A 17,920-nucleotide genomic window follows, 5' to 3' on the forward strand; every position below is an offset into this window, starting at 1 on the left:
CCGCGTGGGCTTTGGGGACTGGTCAAGCTGGAGAGGACGAACGAGGGATGATTTCGAACGAGACGGCCGCGGCTGGTCTGCTCTACTTTGACGTTCCTTTTTGGCGGCTTACACAAGATCAATAATGTCTCGTATCCATGATCTTAGTGTCAGATGTCGAGGCCGAGCTGATCTAAATGGCCATGGCTGCATTATACATATCCAGTAACGAGATCTTTGAAGTACAGATTGATCCGAGATATTGTGTAGAGTATGACACACTGGTCAACGGCTTCGTTTCCTGGTTGAGTCGACTTGTACCATTCAAATACTCAGTCGCCCGTTCACGCGCATACTCTCAGCTACGCTCTCATCTGCGAACGTGCCGTACTCGGTTTTGCCCACAGTTGAAGGCAGAGCAAAGATCTCCCCACGCCGTAGCATATCTTCTCATATCTCCAAGACGTCCTCTAGTGATTGCGAAGGTTAAGCTTATGCGACGCCCGAGTACTCAATGACCGAAATGTGGTAGCCAGGCTAGTTGGCGGCATCCGGAAGTAGCTCAAGGGAATCTCGACACTGTTACAGCAAGGCATCAGTATACCTCTAGAGCAGACGCAGCCATGCTTGTTGATGGTACTGTATAAGATGGCGCATTGATCGTAATCCTTATGTCGAATGCCTTGGGCCGCAATTTCTGACGTATTGATTCCCGGTGCCAATCCTTGCTGATCGTGTGGTTGTGTGTCGTGGTGAGGCTACCGCCATGATTTAACACAGCAGGAAGGAACAGTGATCAGGCGAAAAGTAGCCGACATATATCGGCTTTTGCCATGCCAATACCTCCCTCGTGACAGATGAACAGCGGCGATCTTGAGGACTGGTCCGTGCGAATCGCGCAGTGTCCACATCTCTAGTCGAGTCTCATAATTTCAGTACTATCGCTAGATCCTCGTGGCGACGACCACCATCGATGATCGTAAGTATGAAGAGCGGCACGAAAGGGCGAGATCGCGGGTGGACTGCAGAGCGACTTCTATCAACGGCGCAGCCATCTCCCAAACGCCGCTGCCGCGCTGGAATGCTCACTGTGCGATTGGTGATATAGGAGGAACGGTGATCATATGAGATGGAGTGTAGAATTGAGACGCTGAAAATGTGGGCCAGACCGACCTGCCAAACCTTCGCCTCGGTGTGACGCCAGAGCAAGTGGAGAAGCTTCCGAGGCCATAACAACGATCTGCAGAAGTGGTAGGGATTATATTCGATGGAAAGCATTGAAACTCATCGGTCATCACTTCACCTAGAATCGTTCAGGTAAGGGCTTAAACCACAACAACGCCGAGCCCAACCTCACCACGTACTCGATCCAACATGGGTCTCACGGTCCATCACCTCCAGGTCTCACAATCGGAGCGGATCATTTGGCTCTGTGAAGAATTAGGCATCCAATATGAGCTCAAGAATTACCAGCGATCGCCTCTCCTCTCACCACCCGCATACGTGGCTCTACATCCGATGGGTGCAGCACCAGTGATCACGGACGGCGATATCACCTTAGCCGAGACTGGAGCGATCACGGAGTATATCCTTAACATGTACGGCAACGGCAAACTCATCGTCAAACCCGAAGACAAGAATTACGCAGACTACCTCTATTGGCTTCATTTCGCCAACGGAACACTTCAGCCTGGTCTTGGCCGTGCCGCAACATTGATATGGGCTGGCGTGAGCGAAGACAACAACATCCGTGCTCGTGTGGACAATAAGTTCAAGGCGGCACTACAGATCGTCGACAATCGTCTAGACGAGACTGAAGCATGGCTAGCAGGGAAAGAGTTCACTGCCGCGGATGTGATGAGTGTCTTCACACTGTCGACGATGCGGAAGTTCTTTGGCTTCGAGTTGGGTTCATACCCGAACGTCCTGTCGTACTTGCAGAGGGTGACGAAGAGAGAAGCTTACCAGCGAGCTATGGAGAAGGGTGATCCTGGTCTAGATGTTCAAGAGCTAATTGGAGCCGATCCACCTTCGCCTTTCAAGGGACTGAAAACACGATAGCTGCTTATGTCGACTGTATAGAGTCACTTCAATTCATACGGACAGCTACTTCTTCGCCTTTCATCCACCTCGCTACATCCTCGGCTTGTTCTTGATACCATCTGTGCATGGTTCCTTCGTTGACATAGCCCATGTGTGGGCTGAGCAGAATCTCACTCTTTGCCCACTCACTTGTCGTACGCCAGGGACTCTGTGCTGACAGTGGCTCCTCCCAGTAAACATCGAGAGCTGCTCCTCGGATAGTACCAGCTTTTAACGTCTCAATCAGAGCTTCCTCGTCGATCAGTGGTCCTCGGGAGGTATTGACGATGATACTCGACTTCTTCATCGACGCCAACTCCTGCTTACCTACAATACTCTTGCTCCTCGCAGAAAGAACAAGGTGAAGGCTGACCACGTCCGACTTCTCGAACAATTCCTGCTTGTTCACATACTCGAAACTGCCTTTTGGTAGTGCAGCACTTTCAGCAGCAGCATCCGCTTTCTCCTGCGTCAAGTTCTCGCTCCAAGCCAGGACTTTCATGCCCCAAGCCAGCACGCCGATCTTCGCCATACCAACTCCCAGCTTGCCCAGCCCAACGATGCCGAGAGTCTTTCCTGCTATTGGCATCATGAGTCCGTTCTGCCATGCGCCAGGCTCGGTCTTGAGAGCATGGTCATCCTGTGGTAGTCGACTCATCAAAGCCAGTAGCATAGCCCATCCATGCTGCACCACTGAACTATGGCCCTTTGGAGGTGGTAGATTTGGCAGGGTATTGAGTAATCTCTCATCTGTCGGAACCTCGCCTTTGGTACCAGTCACGACAATACCTTGCTCGGTAGCTTGCTTCACGTCGATTGACGCATTCCTCGCACTAGCGTTCAAGATGACTTGCAGCTTTGGCAGACGTTTCATCAGTTCGGCAGGAAATGGTGTCCGCTCTCGCATGGTCGAGACGATCTGGTAAGGCTGCAGACGTTTGGCCAGAGCTTCCAGTCCATCTTGTGTAGCAGGGTTCAAGGTGTCTGGGAAGTCTTCGATGTGTATATTAGGGACTTTTTCGAAGTGTTCTCTGGCGATGCATGCATAGTCATCAAATATAGCAAGGCGAATGGTAGTCATGGTGCCGGCTCCAGTGATGTGTCTTTTAATAATAGCAAGCCGTGATGCCATGCAACTACGATTAGGGTTCCTGTGTATTTTGTCTGCGGAAGCATCCACGTATTGGCTACAGCTCAGTGTCTCGAATTGCTGACAGCAGTTATAGCTCACTGGTGTATGATCAGTATCGCTCTCAAATCAAGGTGTTTCACGAGACATGTGGGGATTCTACCGCCGGCTTCGGCAGTAAGGAATGGTTACATTGTCCCGTTAGCACATATCCACACCACTACGGTACTGGCACATATAGGACAGCAGAAGAATGAACGAACTTATCATGGATGCTTCTCAGTGTCTAATTTACGTAGCCTCTATTCAGTCTAGGTAGCTTTGCACAACCGTCCAGCGTTCGGCTGCGGCACCCAATACTCTGACCCCACAGCAGTAACAGCGTAGAACATGTGGTTTGGATCGTACTTGTTCTTGATCGATAGAAGACGTTGGTAGTTGGCGCCGTAGAAAACGTCCTGGAAATCAGGCTGGTTGAAGTCTCCTTCGTTGAGGTAGCATGAGCCGTTCGGTGTGAGCTCGGCGAGTTTTGGAATCAGAACATTGGTCATGAGCTTCTGGTTGGCAAGCATGTCTGCCCAGGGGGCTGTGAAGGACCATGGACTGTTTGGTTTGGTTAGCAGCTATTGGTCAAAAGTTAGCTCAGCCAACTTACGTAGTGATCACGGTGTCGATTAGAGCTGTTCGCCATCCAGGGTTTACTGAGTTGTTGACATCACCAGCAGTCTTGAACGAAGTGTTGATGCCGACGCCGATGAATTGCGCGCCTTGGTTGTTGATGAAGCGGTATGCTTCGGTTAATGCAGAGTTATTGTGCTGCACCACACTTCTTGGGATGAGCCGACCACCATATTGAGCTATCCCAACATCGATGGGTCCTTGCATGGCATGGTACTCCTTGAGGTAGCCACTGAACTGGCCAAAGTAGCTGGTGTATGCAATGTCAAGCTCTTCCAGTTTGCTGATGAGAGGCTGAAGTAATACCTTGAGCTGTGATACGGTGATGTTTGGACCAGTTATTGGGGATATAGCAAAGGACTGGTTTGTGAAGTACCAGACACTCATCCCACCAGCATCGACAATGGCTGGCAGAGAGGAATGAAAAGTGCTGATGGCCTCATAGTACTTGTCCTGTGTGGTGTTCGTGCTCAAAAAAGTGAGATTCATGGCAGAGGTCGGAGTATCAACGTGGGCCTTCGAGGTCATCGACAAAGCAACGCCGTAAGTGCCACCTCCGCCGCCAGACAGGGCCCAGTAAAGATCGGAGTTCTGCTGACGATTGGCGACTAGGTAGTCGCCAGTACCAGTAATGACCTCCCATTCCAGGACCTGATCAGCAGCAAGCCCGTGCTTGGACGCAAGAGCGCTGTGACCACCACCTTGAGTGTAGCCTCCGGCAATACCGACAGTTGGACATTCACCTCCCACGACCTGGAGGCCGATAGCATCTGCGGCATTATAGGCTTCGAATCCTTGCACGCCAGCGCCAAGCTTGATAGCTTTTCCATTATAATGCGAGTCTGACCAGTCCTTGAAGCTAATGTCCTTCAGATGGTGAAGCCAGATACCGAGAGCGCCAGAGCCGGTGCTTTTGCCATTATAGCTATAACGCATCAGTAAAGGTATTCCTAATGAGTTCATGCTCGCAGACGTACTCGTGACCGGTGTTGCGGACAACCAAGCGAATGTTGTTCTTGGTGGCAAACTTGATAGCTGCTGAGACGTCCTGGGCACAAGACACGTTGACTAGATTTTTGGTCAGTAATCGTAAAACAGGACTCCATTTGCCCGTCGTCTCATACCGGCATACTGCACATAAGAGCCAATCACGCATTGAGCACTGCGAGGCTGGAAAGGATCGCAGCTCTGGTTGGCGAAGAATGGTGCCATTACCGAGGAGGATGAATCATAGCTTTGTATAGATCGTCAGTCTGCTGCGCACTGTCCTGGTCAGACCGTGTCAACGTACTGTTCTTGTGGTTCGAGCCATGAAGCCTGCAAAGACGTGCAGGTGGCGTTGTTGTACTTCGCCCACTTGTCATCATGGCACGGTGCTGCTAGTGGCACTGTAGCGACGAGTCTGCCATTGATGGTCTTGTTGAAGGCAGTCCATTGGGCAGTTGTCGGCCATGATGCATCGCCGGGGTAACTCCTGCATTTCTGCGCCTGAGCAACATTGGTATCTCGTGCAAAATCGTTGGAAGACCACGCAAGTACGGCGACTGGCAGTAGCCCACTCAAGAAAGAGGATCGCATAGTCACAGCTCCTGGAGAGAAGAGAAAGAAGGTTGAGGCTGAAACCAAGGTGTGGTCGGGGGCAGTCGAGGGGAAGCAGAGAGGAGAGTGGAAAGTGAAATAATTGATCTGCTTTGGCGAAGCATGCAATGCAGCACGGCGCCAGCATGCTTGCCGATCTTACCTTCGGAGACGACTGTGCTGTGCCTCACATTCGCAGATAAGTTTATAGCCGAAAGCCTTCTAGAGAGCATGCTTGGAGTTGTGCCTAGATCTAGTTAGCCACATGGCACATAGCGTGAGCGAGCTAGCCACGGGAGGCAGGGACATCGGCGCCATGGTCGTACAGGCCCGGCAGTCGATATGGATGTCGCTTGGACGAGTCAAGACAGTCATCTGGAGTGGTGTGCTAAGGCATGGTCTTGCCGTTCCCCTCACAATCTGGTTGCTTTGTCGAGCCATGCAACTAACTCCATTGGACAGGGATGTTCTAGTATTGTAGCTCCTGGAAGATCATTCAACGGCCGCAGTAGATTCGCGCGACTTCGATTTCTGTGGAAGCCCGCGTGCATGATCGTGCTGCGTGCAGATGCAGAAAGTTGGCATCCTGGAATTGTAGATCGCTCACTGCAAGCTGCAACCTCTCAGACTGCTTCAACATCCTCTGACCAGACCCTGGTCACTAATGCCCTGCCTTCATCTCGTATGAGCTTCACATGGCCGCCTTCACACCACGTACACAAGTACTACAGTATACGACGTACAGTAGCGTCTGCAATGTCAATACGCGACGTTGATCTGATACAGAAGTCGAGAGTTCTTCCGTGCACAATTTACCCCAACCCAAGCTCGATAGCTTCTCGGCCCGGAGGCGCAATGCCTGCTGGCGTTAATCTCTGGCGCCATCTCCGTGATAACCTCACTAGTCGCGGACCTGCAATAGATGAACCGACGGGGGGCCACGCGGCAGAAGCCTTGTTTCCTTCGGATCATGGCTCGCGGACTGTTACATCGACTTTGATATGAGGGGAAGTATTGAAGGATGCAAAGAGAATGTTGATGGATGATCGCGCAGGGGCAGGCATCGGCTAAGGGCATGGTGGTGGTCTGCTTGCCGGGCTAATGGTATTGGCTTGATTGTCATGCCCATTTTGTGACCCTGCTATGCTGCGAGGGGGTGTGCCTAAATCAGATGAATACAAACGTCGATGCCCGAAGACTGGGAGTGAGATGCAGGAGCTCCCTTGTGCTCAAAATTTCCTCCATATCAAGAACAGTCTGGCATCCTGTGATTCTGCCGAATCTAGTTGACTTCACTGCCTCGCCCAATGTCCCCACCACACTTGACCGCCGGCTGGGTCTACGGTCTGGAGTCTGTACCTTCCACAACCGAGGCCGGCAAGATCATTGCCATTGCCATCGCGTTCTCAATCATCTCGCTGGTGTCTGTCTTGGTACGCTTCACGCAACGCTGGAAGCTTCTTCATACTATCGGACTGGACGATGTTGCCTCCGCCGGAAGTATGCTTTTCGGAGTGGCATACTGTTCAATAGCGATTTATCAGACAAGATGGGGTCTGGGACTCGATGCGAAGGCTTTCCCAGACGGCAACGCAGTGCAATTTAGTCGCGTTCAGTACACTGGTGGACCGATCTACTGCCTGGCCATCATGGGCTTCAAGGTCTCACTTCTGGCCGGTTACCTACGATTGGCCGGATTCAACAAGACTTACCGCATTGTGCTATACATCACTTTAGGCATGGTCATCTCAAACCAGCTGATCTACACCTTCCTGCTATCGTTTGCTTGTCAGCCGATCGCTAAGCAATGGGATCCAGCGCTCCCAGGTCATTGCATCGACCAGCTCGCAACTTACTTTGGTGAGCAAGTTGAATGCTTCACACGCAACGTCGTCAACTGACAGCACAGCAGGTCTGGGAGGGTCTAGTCTAGGCTTCGACATTCTCATTATTCTGTTGCCTTTCCCAATTCTGCGTCGCCTACAACTCGACACCAAAAAGAAAGCCATCTTGGGGGGGTTGTTTGCACTAGGCTTCTTCGTCACAATTATACAGGCGATTCGCATCCACACGATCGCAAACCTCGCCACATATACCGATTCGCAGCCCATCATCACATGGTCGATGGTTGAGATCCATCTAGGCGTGTTCATATCGTGCGTTCCATCGTTCGCACCGTTGCTACGGAAGTTTGGCGAGAGAGTGGGAACGCAGTATCACTCCAGTGGTGCTGGAAAGCCGTCGCGTGACAAGTACGGCAATAGTGCTGTCAAGGCAGAACATGTTGGCGATAGCAATACGAGTCGAACACAAAAGAGTAAGAAGACGTTCTCATATCTGTCGCGAGAGGCGCTCGACGAGCATGATGATGAGATCGAGCTATGGCGGGGTCCTGAAGCAAAGGGTCGTAATGGCAAAGCAGATGCGACGATCTGGGGAGCGCACACGAACCAGGGGACAGTGATCGGAACCGCTGTGTCGACGCCGCACGACGAGACCGGGTATGGTGCGCCGGATCGCGGTGGCATATTGCATAGCGAATACACACCCAGCGACGGGATCTTCGTGCAGCACAACATCCGAGTGCATAGTGAGCACAATATTCTTGCGCCTCGCTGAGAGATATCATATTGTAACATATCTATAGTCCTCAAAGATTTGTAGTAGCATACTATGGGAATAATAATGCTTCCCGTCTGTAAATCCTCATCATACCAAGTCGAAGCGTACGACATGGGGACCTTGGCGTCAACGTCATGCCGAGACCTTGCAGACTGGGCGATCGAGGAACTATATAGTCTACCTGACTAGCCACCTGATCTGACTCTACACCTAGCACGACGACAAAGATCTAGCACGACAACGAAGATGAAGACTAATACTTGGATTGCGACCACACTGTTGGCAGCTGCTCCCTTGGCTCTGGGGCACGGCTTTCCTGACATCAAGAACGAGCGTTCTGGTGACCTGTTTCGACAGCTGCATTGGGGCCAGCATTGGGACGTCGAAGACGGAGTGATACATGATGGCAACTCGACTGGAGTGACTGTCCAGGCCGAGGGTGGTATGACTGTTGCTATTACGTCGAATTTCCTCATAGACTGATCGAATCGCAGAGACGCTTTACCTAGCATACCCTCGCGGAGGCAGTACCGAGAATGCTATCGTATACTTTACGGACATCTTCGGCCTTCAGCTGGTGAACAACAGACTGTATGCTTTATCGCCGGCGGGAAGAATTATGTTACTGACAGACTGACAGACTTGCCGATTCTCTGGCCCGCGCTGGCTACTTCGTGGTCTTGCCAGACCTCTTCCGTGCCGATCCTGTCCCGGCGGATGCGCTGTCGGATCCGAATTCGAGCTTTAACATGACTGAATGGCGGACACGTCATCCAATCACGCAGACAGAAGAGATTATTGACCATGCCATTACCGCTGTCCGTACTGGTTTCAATGCCTCGCACGTAGCTGCTGTGGGTTATTGCTTCGGTGGCAGATTCGTGGCCCGTCACCTGGCGACTGGCGGAGGCGTGGACGTGGGCTTCGCAGCACATCCGTAGGCATCCTTAGGAATAGCGAGGACATCCAAGCATTACTGACTCTGGTCCTAGATCCTCAACGACTGCCGACGAGTGGAACGCAGTCGTTGGGCCCATCAGTCTCGCTTTTGGTGAGCTTGATGGAAGCAATACGCCTGAGAATCGGACGAATATCGAGGGCATATTCTCAGCAGGCAACAAATCATTTCAAACTAGCCTCTACGCTCAGGCCGAGCATGGCTTCGCTGTCAGGACGAATCTCTCGGTGCCGTTGAAGGCCTTTGCACAAGAGAGTGCGTACTGGCAGGCTGTAAGATGGTTCGATGCATGGGTGAAGGGGGAGTATTAGACGACTACGATCTCTGATCAAGCCATGGTACTTAGTTAATCAAAGGAACAAAGCTCTAGCTTACGAGCAGCATACAATCAGTCTCAGCAGTCATTAAGCACCCTTCGGTTGCGTTGGTTAAGTCTTCATGCGAATATGCAGGAAAGGGGTGGTCCATCCATAGGCTACTAGTCCGTGAAGCCCTTCTCGTTCGTAACCTTCCGCGACGCTATATTGTCATTGGCCGGACGTCGTCTCGAGTACGCCTTGTCGTCTGCCGCTGTGTAGTGTGTCTCGCAGCCTGCAGTTGTCTCGAATGATCGTTCTTCATTCATTCAGGGTCAAAGCATTCCATAGAACAATCTGACCACGTTTGTCGCAGGCTGAGATATTAGCGCTGGATGGATGCGAACCGTGATAACTTGGCATCGTCAGCCCAGATACTTCGCCACTTCCTTTCGTGAAGGTTGGGTCCGCGGCGCGAGAAGTCCTCTACCATAGCGTCGGTCGACGATGGTAGTGTATTGCGCAGTCTCTACAAAGTCTAATAGCAGATAAGTACATCGATCAGGCCATCTGGTGGGAGTCCATCTCACCGCTTGACACGCAATGTCATCTCTCAGGACCACGCTGGCAGAAGCGGCAGAACAGAATCATGATCTCATTATTATCTTATCGCGTACTGACTATGCTGGCCCAGTTCTGAAAGAGAACGGGTCTTACACATCCGACCTCAGCACCCAGATCGGCGCGCTGAACAAGGAGCTCAAGCAACTGCATGCCACTACAGAGGATGAGCGAAAAGACCATCTCAAGTATCGAGATAGTACTGTCAAACGTTATGCCGCCAAGATGCGTGGCCATAAAGGACAGGAGAAGCTCGCATCTCAGCAGGAGAAAGAAGAGCGTGAGTTCCTGGAGGCTTGGCAGAAGGAGAACGAAGCGAAACAGAGGCACGAGGTCAGTACCACTGCGAGATCTGCTTCATCGAGACGTCATTGAAATTGACGATTGGAACAGGAACTGACGAAGGCCCTTAATGAAGCCGAAGTTCAACATGAGGTGATGACCAAGGACGCAGCACGACATGCCCGAGCGCAAGAAAGCCTCGACCGACTCTATAACGGCATCTTTGGAGGACCGACGCCCGAGTATCCCGAGGAGGATCAGATCGAGGGCTCTGTCAGCAGATGTCGTGAGGTCAGTTCGGTCTGATCACTATAGCTCGTAGCGATGCACTATTACTTGTCTAGATGAGAGACCAGGTAGCAGTGCTCACATTTACATAGGCTAATGCAATTGCAGTATTTCAATTAATGCCAAGGCAAGAGCACCGCCGAGAAACGTGCCCTCAATGCGCTCAGAAGCGCGCATAATTCTCTGGGCCAAGGCCTGAATAGCATGCAGGAAGCGCTAAGCATGTCCACGTACGACATGTGGGGTGGCGGAACCTTTGTCGACATGATGGAGCGTGACGCCCTAGCCCGAGCACAGAACCAAGTCACCCAAGCATCATGGCACATAGAAGAAGCACGCCGTGTTCAGCCAATCATTCGCCCACTAAGTCAAGTCAATATCGACATGGGCCACTTCATATCCGACGTCATGTTCGACAATATTTTCACCGACATGGCGCAGCATGACCGCATCAAGTCTAGTAACACTCAGTTGCAACGGGCTTTTCAGGAGCTCCAAGCCCAGTTGGGAGATCAGCAGCAGAGATTTAGAGAGGCTGAAAGCCAAACGAAGCAAGCGAGTCAGAGTCTCGATGAGGCCAGAGTGGAGCTGCAACGAGTCAGGGCGGAAGCTTTCGAACGATTTGGTGGGCGCGGTGGTGAAGCAGGTCCCACAGTAGGCGACGAGGCTCCTCCAACTTACTCAGCGATGTGAGAATGATGTGCAAGACAAGCTACTCGCGGGAGCTACTTTCGATCATCAGCTCGGGACCAAAGCAGGCTGGATAGGTCGACAACTCTACGTACGTGCAGCGTGGCAACGTGAAAGTTCAAGGAGCAATCTAGGAACATAGGAGATTCTTATCTAGCTGATCTAACCAACACCTGCTGAGCAGATGGATGTCTCAAAGGCCCAAAAGAGTGAACGGCACTGTACCGTACCTCCCCAGATCAACGGCCGTAGCGGCGCACACAGTAGTCAAAGACGCATAAGCGCTAAACCTGCCCATCCAATGACGAGGCAGTACTAGAAGGCAGGCAGCTTTGCAGCAATCGTCGTGCGCTCGAAGCCGACAAGGTTCAAGAGCTCCTGAATAGCGGGAGCAGCCTGATCTTCGCCCGAAGCACAGAAGAGTCGTCTTGTTGGAGGGCGTTGTAGTGTGATCGGTGGACTTTGTTGCTGGAAGGCTACCGAAAGATCTGACATTGGCAAGCCTCCTACTTATCAGTCTCTCATGCTGTAAAGGTGTGAGCCATGCCCAACCATTGCAAAGGCAACTCGAGACGTTTCAGCACATCGTTCTGTGCCACCCTAGAGGATCGTTCGTGCCCCTTCCCAGCCAGAGCGATTACACCACACTGCTCAGCTCGAAGAGTCCTCGTCGTCAAACATTGACGCAGTCTTTCTCCTGACGGCTGCGTGGTCACATAATACGATGGGGCTGAGGGCCAGGCTAAACCGTCAGTGGCCATGGCCTGTCCGACTCGACCTTCCTGGACTACGGACAAGCTTCCTGTGAAGGATGCCAGAAAGTTGAACTGCGCACTCCGCACCTGATTCCGCTTCCGTGGTGCTACATCAATCCTTCCATGGTATAGAGAACATGGCGGCCATAATAAAGGAACGCAACTGACCGATATTCGTCATCATGTCACCAGCTGCTGCGGCAAGCACGATACGAACGCCGCGCTAGTAACCCAAATCACGACTCCAGCACAATCTCACTTCATCCTCGTACATCCACTTCACAGGAACACATTCTCGTCTGAAGATCAGAAGAAAACGAAACCAGCTATGCCGGACCCTACGGTCGACCTCACCAAAGCCGCCCAGGCATCAAACCGCTCGCAGAAGTTCGCAGTCCAGAACTCCTTTCCTGGGCACTCTATTCTCTCAGTCCAACCCACACGCCCGCCACCCTAGCAAGTCTGACCATCCGCCTCGAAGGCGATGCACTGATCAATCCCGACGAAGGCGAAGATGCCATCCATCTCATCAAAGCAGCTCTGGAGCAACACTCACATCAGACGTCACCAAATGCCACCTTGTATCACCATATCACCTACTGCGTCGAGCATATCGAGAAGTTGAATTACTTCCCCTTTGGCTTCCTGATTGTGCCCGCTGTCGAGGAAAGCGCGACCGACCAGGATGTTCTGTGGCTCGCTCATGTAAATTTCGAAGAGCCGTGCGATGTCACTGCTTTTCGCATCCAGTATAAGGACGCCGAAGAGTGCTGTGCGCCGTTGAGGGATGACGATGTGAGCGTGGAGGAGATGCGAGAGATGCATGAAGTCAGACGAGATGAGACTGTGAGAGGCGGCGGCCGGTGATACGCTATCACACGTATACACGAGGACCGAGCGAAGCGTAGATCTGTCATAAAGCAAGCATGCATGTCCATCATCATCATGTATACTCATTCGAAATCTCATCCAGCAAGAAGGGGTATCTCAGTCTCTCAACAAGCACACGACATGCCATCATAACAATCATCACTTCATCTCACCAAGTCCTAGTGCACAAACCCATGTCCTTGTCCATCTACTTCGCCGCAGAAGACGACGATCCGCCCCCACCACCCTGTCGATGCCTCTCCTCAAGCAGACTCTGCTTCTTCACATACTGCATCACAATCTCCTCCTCACTCCTCTCCTGGTCCGTCTTCGCATCCCCTCCCCCGACCCCAGTACTCTGTGCATGAGCCTCCTTCGTCGTACCCTCAAGATGTCCCGCATCAGCCTCCGCCTCAACCCCAACCTCCCTCAAACTCTCCTCTTGCCTCCCCTTGTTCTTCCTCTGCTGCTCGACACGCTGTTGGCTCTGCAAGATCTCTTGGCGGTTCGCACTAGCGTCTACGGCGGCCATACCGCTGCTCCCACCGCTGAACTGCTGGAGTCCTCTTTGCTCGGCCAAAGAGCGCGCGAGAGCCCGTTCCAGTTCTGGATCCTCGGCGAGATCGACACCGGAGGGATGTTCTTGGCCGCGCTTACGCTGGACGTCGGCCATGCTGGCTTTGATGGCCTCCTCGACCTGTTTATCCTCTTGCTCGTTGCCGCGCGAGCTTTCGAGGACAGAAAGCCGGATAGCCTCCTGCAGATCATCGTCTTCGCCATGCTGCGGCTCACCACGTTGCGTTGTCGGCGGTCCCCCAACTTGCAACATAGCAGCCTCAGGATCACCGCCCTGCGCCACCGCATTTGCCTGCCTCCGACTAAAACTACTCGCCCGACTGCGACTCAACCCCTCCAACCCCTTCTCCCTCATCCCCCTCAACATCTCCCCCTTCCGCCTCCTCTGCTCTTCCAACACATCCCTGACCATCTCATCCGGATTCCGCTTCTTCTTCAGATCCCGCTTCAGCACCTGCCACCTCCTCACCACATCCGCCCTCTCCTCCTCCGAAGCACTCTGCCACTCATCAAAACCCTGCGCTGTACGAGCCGCGATAATGTAATTCTGCACGGAACTGCCGAAGCGCGCTTGCATTTCTTTGTAGACGCCTTTCATGGTATATCCCGGGATTCCGAAGACCGCGGCGCCGGGCTTGAGGACTACGCCGCCGATTCCTTTCCCTACACCCTTAACGAAACCGCTCACGCCTTCCTTTTGTGCGCCGCGTAAGGGTTGCGAGACGAGCCCCGTGATCCCGTCAAACATCCCGTACCCGAATTCTTTGGTCGCAGCCTTGACGCCGGATTTGAAGTCGGTAACTTGGTCGGCTTTGCGCACTGTATCGTCGCCGTAGAGTTTGGGGGCGTTGTGGAAGCCCTTTGTCAAGTTCATGGTGAAGTCCATGGGGCTGCTGAAGCCGGCGCCGACAATTTTGCGGATGCCTTTTCCTGTGTCGATGGCTGTTTCGAGTGGGTTCTCGCCGCTGCCTGTCTTGGGTTGCTGGCTGTTGTTGGAGGTGGTGGTTGGAGTGCGGCTGTTTGAGCGACTGCGTGAGCGGGAGCGCGGTTTTGAAGAGCTGGATAGCTGTCCTCGTAGTGCGTCTGCCATGGAAGCCGGCATTTTGTCCAAACCAGGCGATAGCGGCGAACTCTGCTGCTGCAACTTTGCCATACTCTCCTGATAATTGAAGGTCGAGTTCGTCCTGCTCGTTGCCGGGGTATTGCTTCCACCACTACTGCTCCCGCCGGTGTCTCCAATCAACCCTCGAGCCTGCGACGCGCTGTCTGCACCCTCGGAACTGGTGTCCTCGCCTTCACCATCCGTATCCCTCTTCTTCTTCTTCTTCACCGCCTCAGGATGGATCTTCAACGCTTTCAAAGTATCAATAGGCATATCCGCCATCCCCATCATCATCGTACTCATGGTCCCCACCAGCGCCGTCGCACCACCGGTGATCGGATCCCAAGGCCCATCGTCCGTCTCGTACTCTCGTGGTCGAAACAACTTCAGATCGTTGAAGTCGAGGAGTCCTTCGTTCGCGAGCGTACAAGCCGCCATAGCGCTTAATCGGACCTGTGTCCGCTTTAATCGCCACACCGCTGCGCGGGCGGGGGAGAGGTTACATCGCATTGAGTCGACGGAGAGGAATTGGTGGAAGGCTTGGGCACCGACTTGCGAGCCGTTCTCGTGCGAGATACTCTTCGCATACTCCTTTGCTCGTTCCTGACTTTCCGGCTTCAAACACACCTCTATAGCCTCCGCCAACTTTTCGGCAGTCAACTCTTTACTATGTATCGGATTCGGCCCAGCACCAGCTCTCGCCACCATTGCGCCCCAAAAGGGCTGATCGCCGAAGAATGGTACTACTACAGTAGGTCTTCCGGCCGTAATGCCCGCAGCTGTTGTCCCGGCCCCGCCGTGGTGCACGACGCAAGATACGCGTTGGAAGAGCCAATCGTGGGGACAATTACCTAGCATGAAGACGCCGTCGGGTTTGCCGAGTTCGTCGGCACCCATGCCGCCCCAGCCCTTACTTACAAGAGCCCTCTGACCTGTTTTGCGAACAGCGTCGAAGAGGAGCTTGGTCATACCATTGGGGTCATCCAGGACAATACTTCCGAAGCCGATATACACAGGTGGCGGTCCGGCGTCCAGAAAAGCTTTCAAATCCGCATCTGGGGTGTAGTTCGAGGCGAGGTTGAGGAAGAAGAACCCGCTAATACTGACTTGTTGGCCCCAGTCTTTGGGTTTCGGGATCAGACTAGGTGACCAGCAGTAGGTGTGAGGGATCTTCAGGCGTTGCATCATGCCAGGTGCCCAGACCAGACTGATCGGTTCGAGACCAAGGCTTTTCTGTCGGAACCGGTTGATGATGTCGCCGAGACCTTGCCAGGTGAGCATATCTATCAGGGCGTAGGAGATGTAGTTTGTAAGATTTGGGTCGGCGTTGGAGGACTGGATATTGGCTAGGGGGTGAGGGAAAGCCTGGGTTGGGCTATAGGGCATTGTGAACATTATGTGGAGTGGGATGCCCATCTGTGCATGAGGTTAGTGGGACGAATACAATACAGTGTGGTAGAAGCCTCACCTTCTCCGCAATATGCACATGAGCAAACGAAGGCGGATTAGCAATAATGCAATCTGCCACAAACGGCTTCTCCGTCTCATCCGATGGATCCGGCAAACCACTCCTCTTCGGATTCTGCACATTCCAATCCTCGACCGTGTTGTCGTTCGCCTGTGGGCCTAGGCCGTCTCCAGCCTCGTAGCAAGATCTCCAGCACCCGTTAAGATATTCTCCCACCTCCTTCCTCCTCTTCCCCACATCACCACCTCTAAGAGCGTCAAAGGAGGGCATGAGTCCCGGATTCTTCACCATGAATGCCATAAGCTGTGATGGATCGCCACCGATACTGAAGAATTCCAGTCCATTCTCTAGCACGAAGTCCTTGAATACCGGATGTGTAGCCAATCTGACACGATGTCCATACGTCGACTTTAGCACTTTTCCCAAAGCAACAAAAGGCTGGACATCACCTCTACTACCCACGATCTGGATCACGACATTCAACGGCGGTGGCGGCGGCTCCTCTTCATCCCCACCAAGACTAGGAGGAATATAAGGCGGTGGCGGTTCTTCTTCATGATCAATCCCATCCTGTTGCTTCTTCAACACCGGAACAAGCATATTGGAGAGACTCCCGCTCTTCTGATCAATGCGGATATTGACTCGGCCGTCATCGCCGACTTTGGCGTCGGTGCCGAGGCCATCTTGGGTGTTGGTTAGTTCGCCCAGGATTCCACCGTAGGCTGGTGGTGGTGGGCGGTCTTGTTGTGGTGATTCGGGACCGGACGGCTCTTGTATGATGGGCACGTCTTGGCCCATGTGTCGGCGTTCGGTGGGGTTGAGGTTGTGGCTCTCGCTGTTGGATGCCGCGGCCGCTTGGTCCAGCATTGTGATGGGGATCCTTTGCTCGGGCTCTCCCTCCGCCTCTCTGTCTGCTTGCTTTTTGCCCTGTGGTTGAGACATGGTGGAGGTCCAGCACTTCGCTGTCCTCCAATCTGATCGTTCACTCCCGTGTCGATGAGGCACACAAAATCGCTATCGTTGTGTGTGAGTATGGCCGTGGATGCTACTGTCCATTGTGCAGGCCCAGACCCCAACGATAGAGGTAATGAGTGTTTACAAGGCAGCAATCAGCAAGTTGGTCTAGCCTTGGAAGAAGACGCATCTCCTGCCGCGTCGACGTCACAGCTTCGAAGCGCGCATATGAAACAAAAGCACCCCACCAAAACCGACACTCGTCCACCATGCCAGCACATTATTGCATTCGGATACCATCGACGCAGATCCTGGGTGGCCACTGGGAAGTGTCATGCTCACCATGTCAACGAATGGGAAGAGAAGTGCTCGCTGGTAGGGTAGGAGAAGAACGGAGCAAGCTGACTACAAGATCACATACATCTCATAACCATCATTTGCTTACGCCGTAGCTTCGCTCGTATCGGGTCCACCTTCTGGTAGGGCTGACCTGACATCATGCTGTGCTGCCTTGCTATCTACCAACCGCCGACTCCCTAGGCATCATGGGTTTGGGAGAGTCCACCTGATCGCCACTTTTGCTACCACCTCACCCAATTGCCATGAGCCCATCGTCGTCTCTGACATTTATACTGCTTCGCGACTACGTTGTCCGCGGTCCAGACATCGCCACTGTCCACGTTTGATTCTTCAGCTACCCTTAAGGCGGCCTCGGAGCACAGGGCTGTCGTGCATGCACTATGTCCTGTGTCCGCTCTCTGGACTAGCCGACTATGCCTGTTTCTCTTTCCTTCGCGTAGGTCTATCGAGTCCGCTCTCTCGATGGTAAATGGCACTTTCGTGCCCTGCCATCCCATTGGCGCCTCGATCGTCATACTTCTGGCACGAACAACAGACTCAGAACTCGTGCATCGCGTCGACCTTTACACGCAATTTGCTGGGCGGTTGAATCGAGTGATTTGGCGGTAAACGCCCTCCAAACGCAACCCACG

The 17,920-nt window shown here is 53.0% G+C and overlaps 8 protein-coding genes across 8 annotated transcripts; 5 read left to right on the top strand and 3 right to left on the bottom strand.

Annotated features, from left to right (window-relative positions):
• Nucleotides 1-1,353: 1,353 nt before the first annotated feature.
• Nucleotides 1,354-2,040, top strand: LTS14_006205 (uncharacterized protein; the record flags this gene model as incomplete). Its single annotated transcript, XM_064838903.1, has 1 exon — nt 1,354-2,040. The coding sequence occupies one exon, from the start codon at nt 1,354-1,356 to the stop codon at nt 2,038-2,040; it is 687 nt and encodes a 228-aa protein (XP_064693728.1).
• A 28-nt stretch (nt 2,041-2,068) lies between these two features.
• LTS14_006206 (uncharacterized protein) lies at nt 2,069-3,142 on the bottom strand (the record flags this gene model as incomplete). Its single annotated transcript, XM_064838904.1, has 1 exon — nt 2,069-3,142. The coding sequence occupies one exon, from the start codon at nt 3,140-3,142 to the stop codon at nt 2,069-2,071; it is 1,074 nt and encodes a 357-aa protein (XP_064693729.1).
• A 359-nt stretch (nt 3,143-3,501) lies between these two features.
• On the bottom strand, nt 3,502-5,080 carry LTS14_006207 (uncharacterized protein; the record flags this gene model as incomplete). Its single annotated transcript, XM_064838905.1, has 4 exons — nt 3,502-3,793; nt 3,846-4,793; nt 4,846-4,936; nt 4,993-5,080. The coding sequence occupies 4 exons, from the start codon at nt 5,078-5,080 to the stop codon at nt 3,502-3,504; spliced, it is 1,419 nt and encodes a 472-aa protein (XP_064693730.1).
• A 1,673-nt stretch (nt 5,081-6,753) lies between these two features.
• LTS14_006208 (uncharacterized protein) lies at nt 6,754-8,065 on the top strand (the record flags this gene model as incomplete). The annotated part of the gene is made up of 2 exons (XM_064838906.1): nt 6,754-7,306; nt 7,359-8,065. The coding sequence occupies 2 exons, from the start codon at nt 6,754-6,756 to the stop codon at nt 8,063-8,065; spliced, it is 1,260 nt and encodes a 419-aa protein (XP_064693731.1).
• A 249-nt stretch (nt 8,066-8,314) lies between these two features.
• LTS14_006209 (uncharacterized protein) lies at nt 8,315-9,337 on the top strand (the record flags this gene model as incomplete). Its single annotated transcript, XM_064838907.1, has 4 exons — nt 8,315-8,510; nt 8,563-8,659; nt 8,709-9,005; nt 9,061-9,337. The coding sequence occupies 4 exons, from the start codon at nt 8,315-8,317 to the stop codon at nt 9,335-9,337; spliced, it is 867 nt and encodes a 288-aa protein (XP_064693732.1).
• Nucleotides 9,338-9,925: 588 nt separating this feature from the next.
• LTS14_006210 (uncharacterized protein) lies at nt 9,926-11,206 on the top strand (the record flags this gene model as incomplete). The annotated part of the gene is made up of 3 exons (XM_064838908.1): nt 9,926-10,276; nt 10,337-10,511; nt 10,641-11,206. 3 exons carry the CDS (start codon nt 9,926-9,928, stop codon nt 11,204-11,206), a joined length of 1,092 nt encoding a protein of 363 aa, XP_064693733.1.
• Nucleotides 11,207-12,286: 1,080 nt separating this feature from the next.
• On the top strand, nt 12,287-12,825 carry LTS14_006211 (uncharacterized protein; the record flags this gene model as incomplete). The annotated part of the gene is made up of 2 exons (XM_064838909.1): nt 12,287-12,345; nt 12,390-12,825. 2 exons carry the CDS (start codon nt 12,287-12,289, stop codon nt 12,823-12,825), a joined length of 495 nt encoding a protein of 164 aa, XP_064693734.1.
• A 211-nt stretch (nt 12,826-13,036) lies between these two features.
• Nucleotides 13,037-16,916, bottom strand: LTS14_006212 (uncharacterized protein; the record flags this gene model as incomplete). Its single annotated transcript, XM_064838910.1, has 2 exons — nt 13,037-15,922; nt 15,975-16,916. 2 exons carry the CDS (start codon nt 16,914-16,916, stop codon nt 13,037-13,039), a joined length of 3,828 nt encoding a protein of 1,275 aa, XP_064693735.1.
• Nucleotides 16,917-17,920: the final 1,004 nt, after the last annotated feature.

Source organism: Recurvomyces mirabilis (genome assembly GCF_035927965.1).
Source record: "Recurvomyces mirabilis strain CCFEE 5264 chromosome Unknown scaffold_15, whole genome shotgun sequence".
NCBI lineage: Eukaryota > Fungi > Ascomycota > Dothideomycetes > Mycosphaerellales > Teratosphaeriaceae > Recurvomyces > Recurvomyces mirabilis.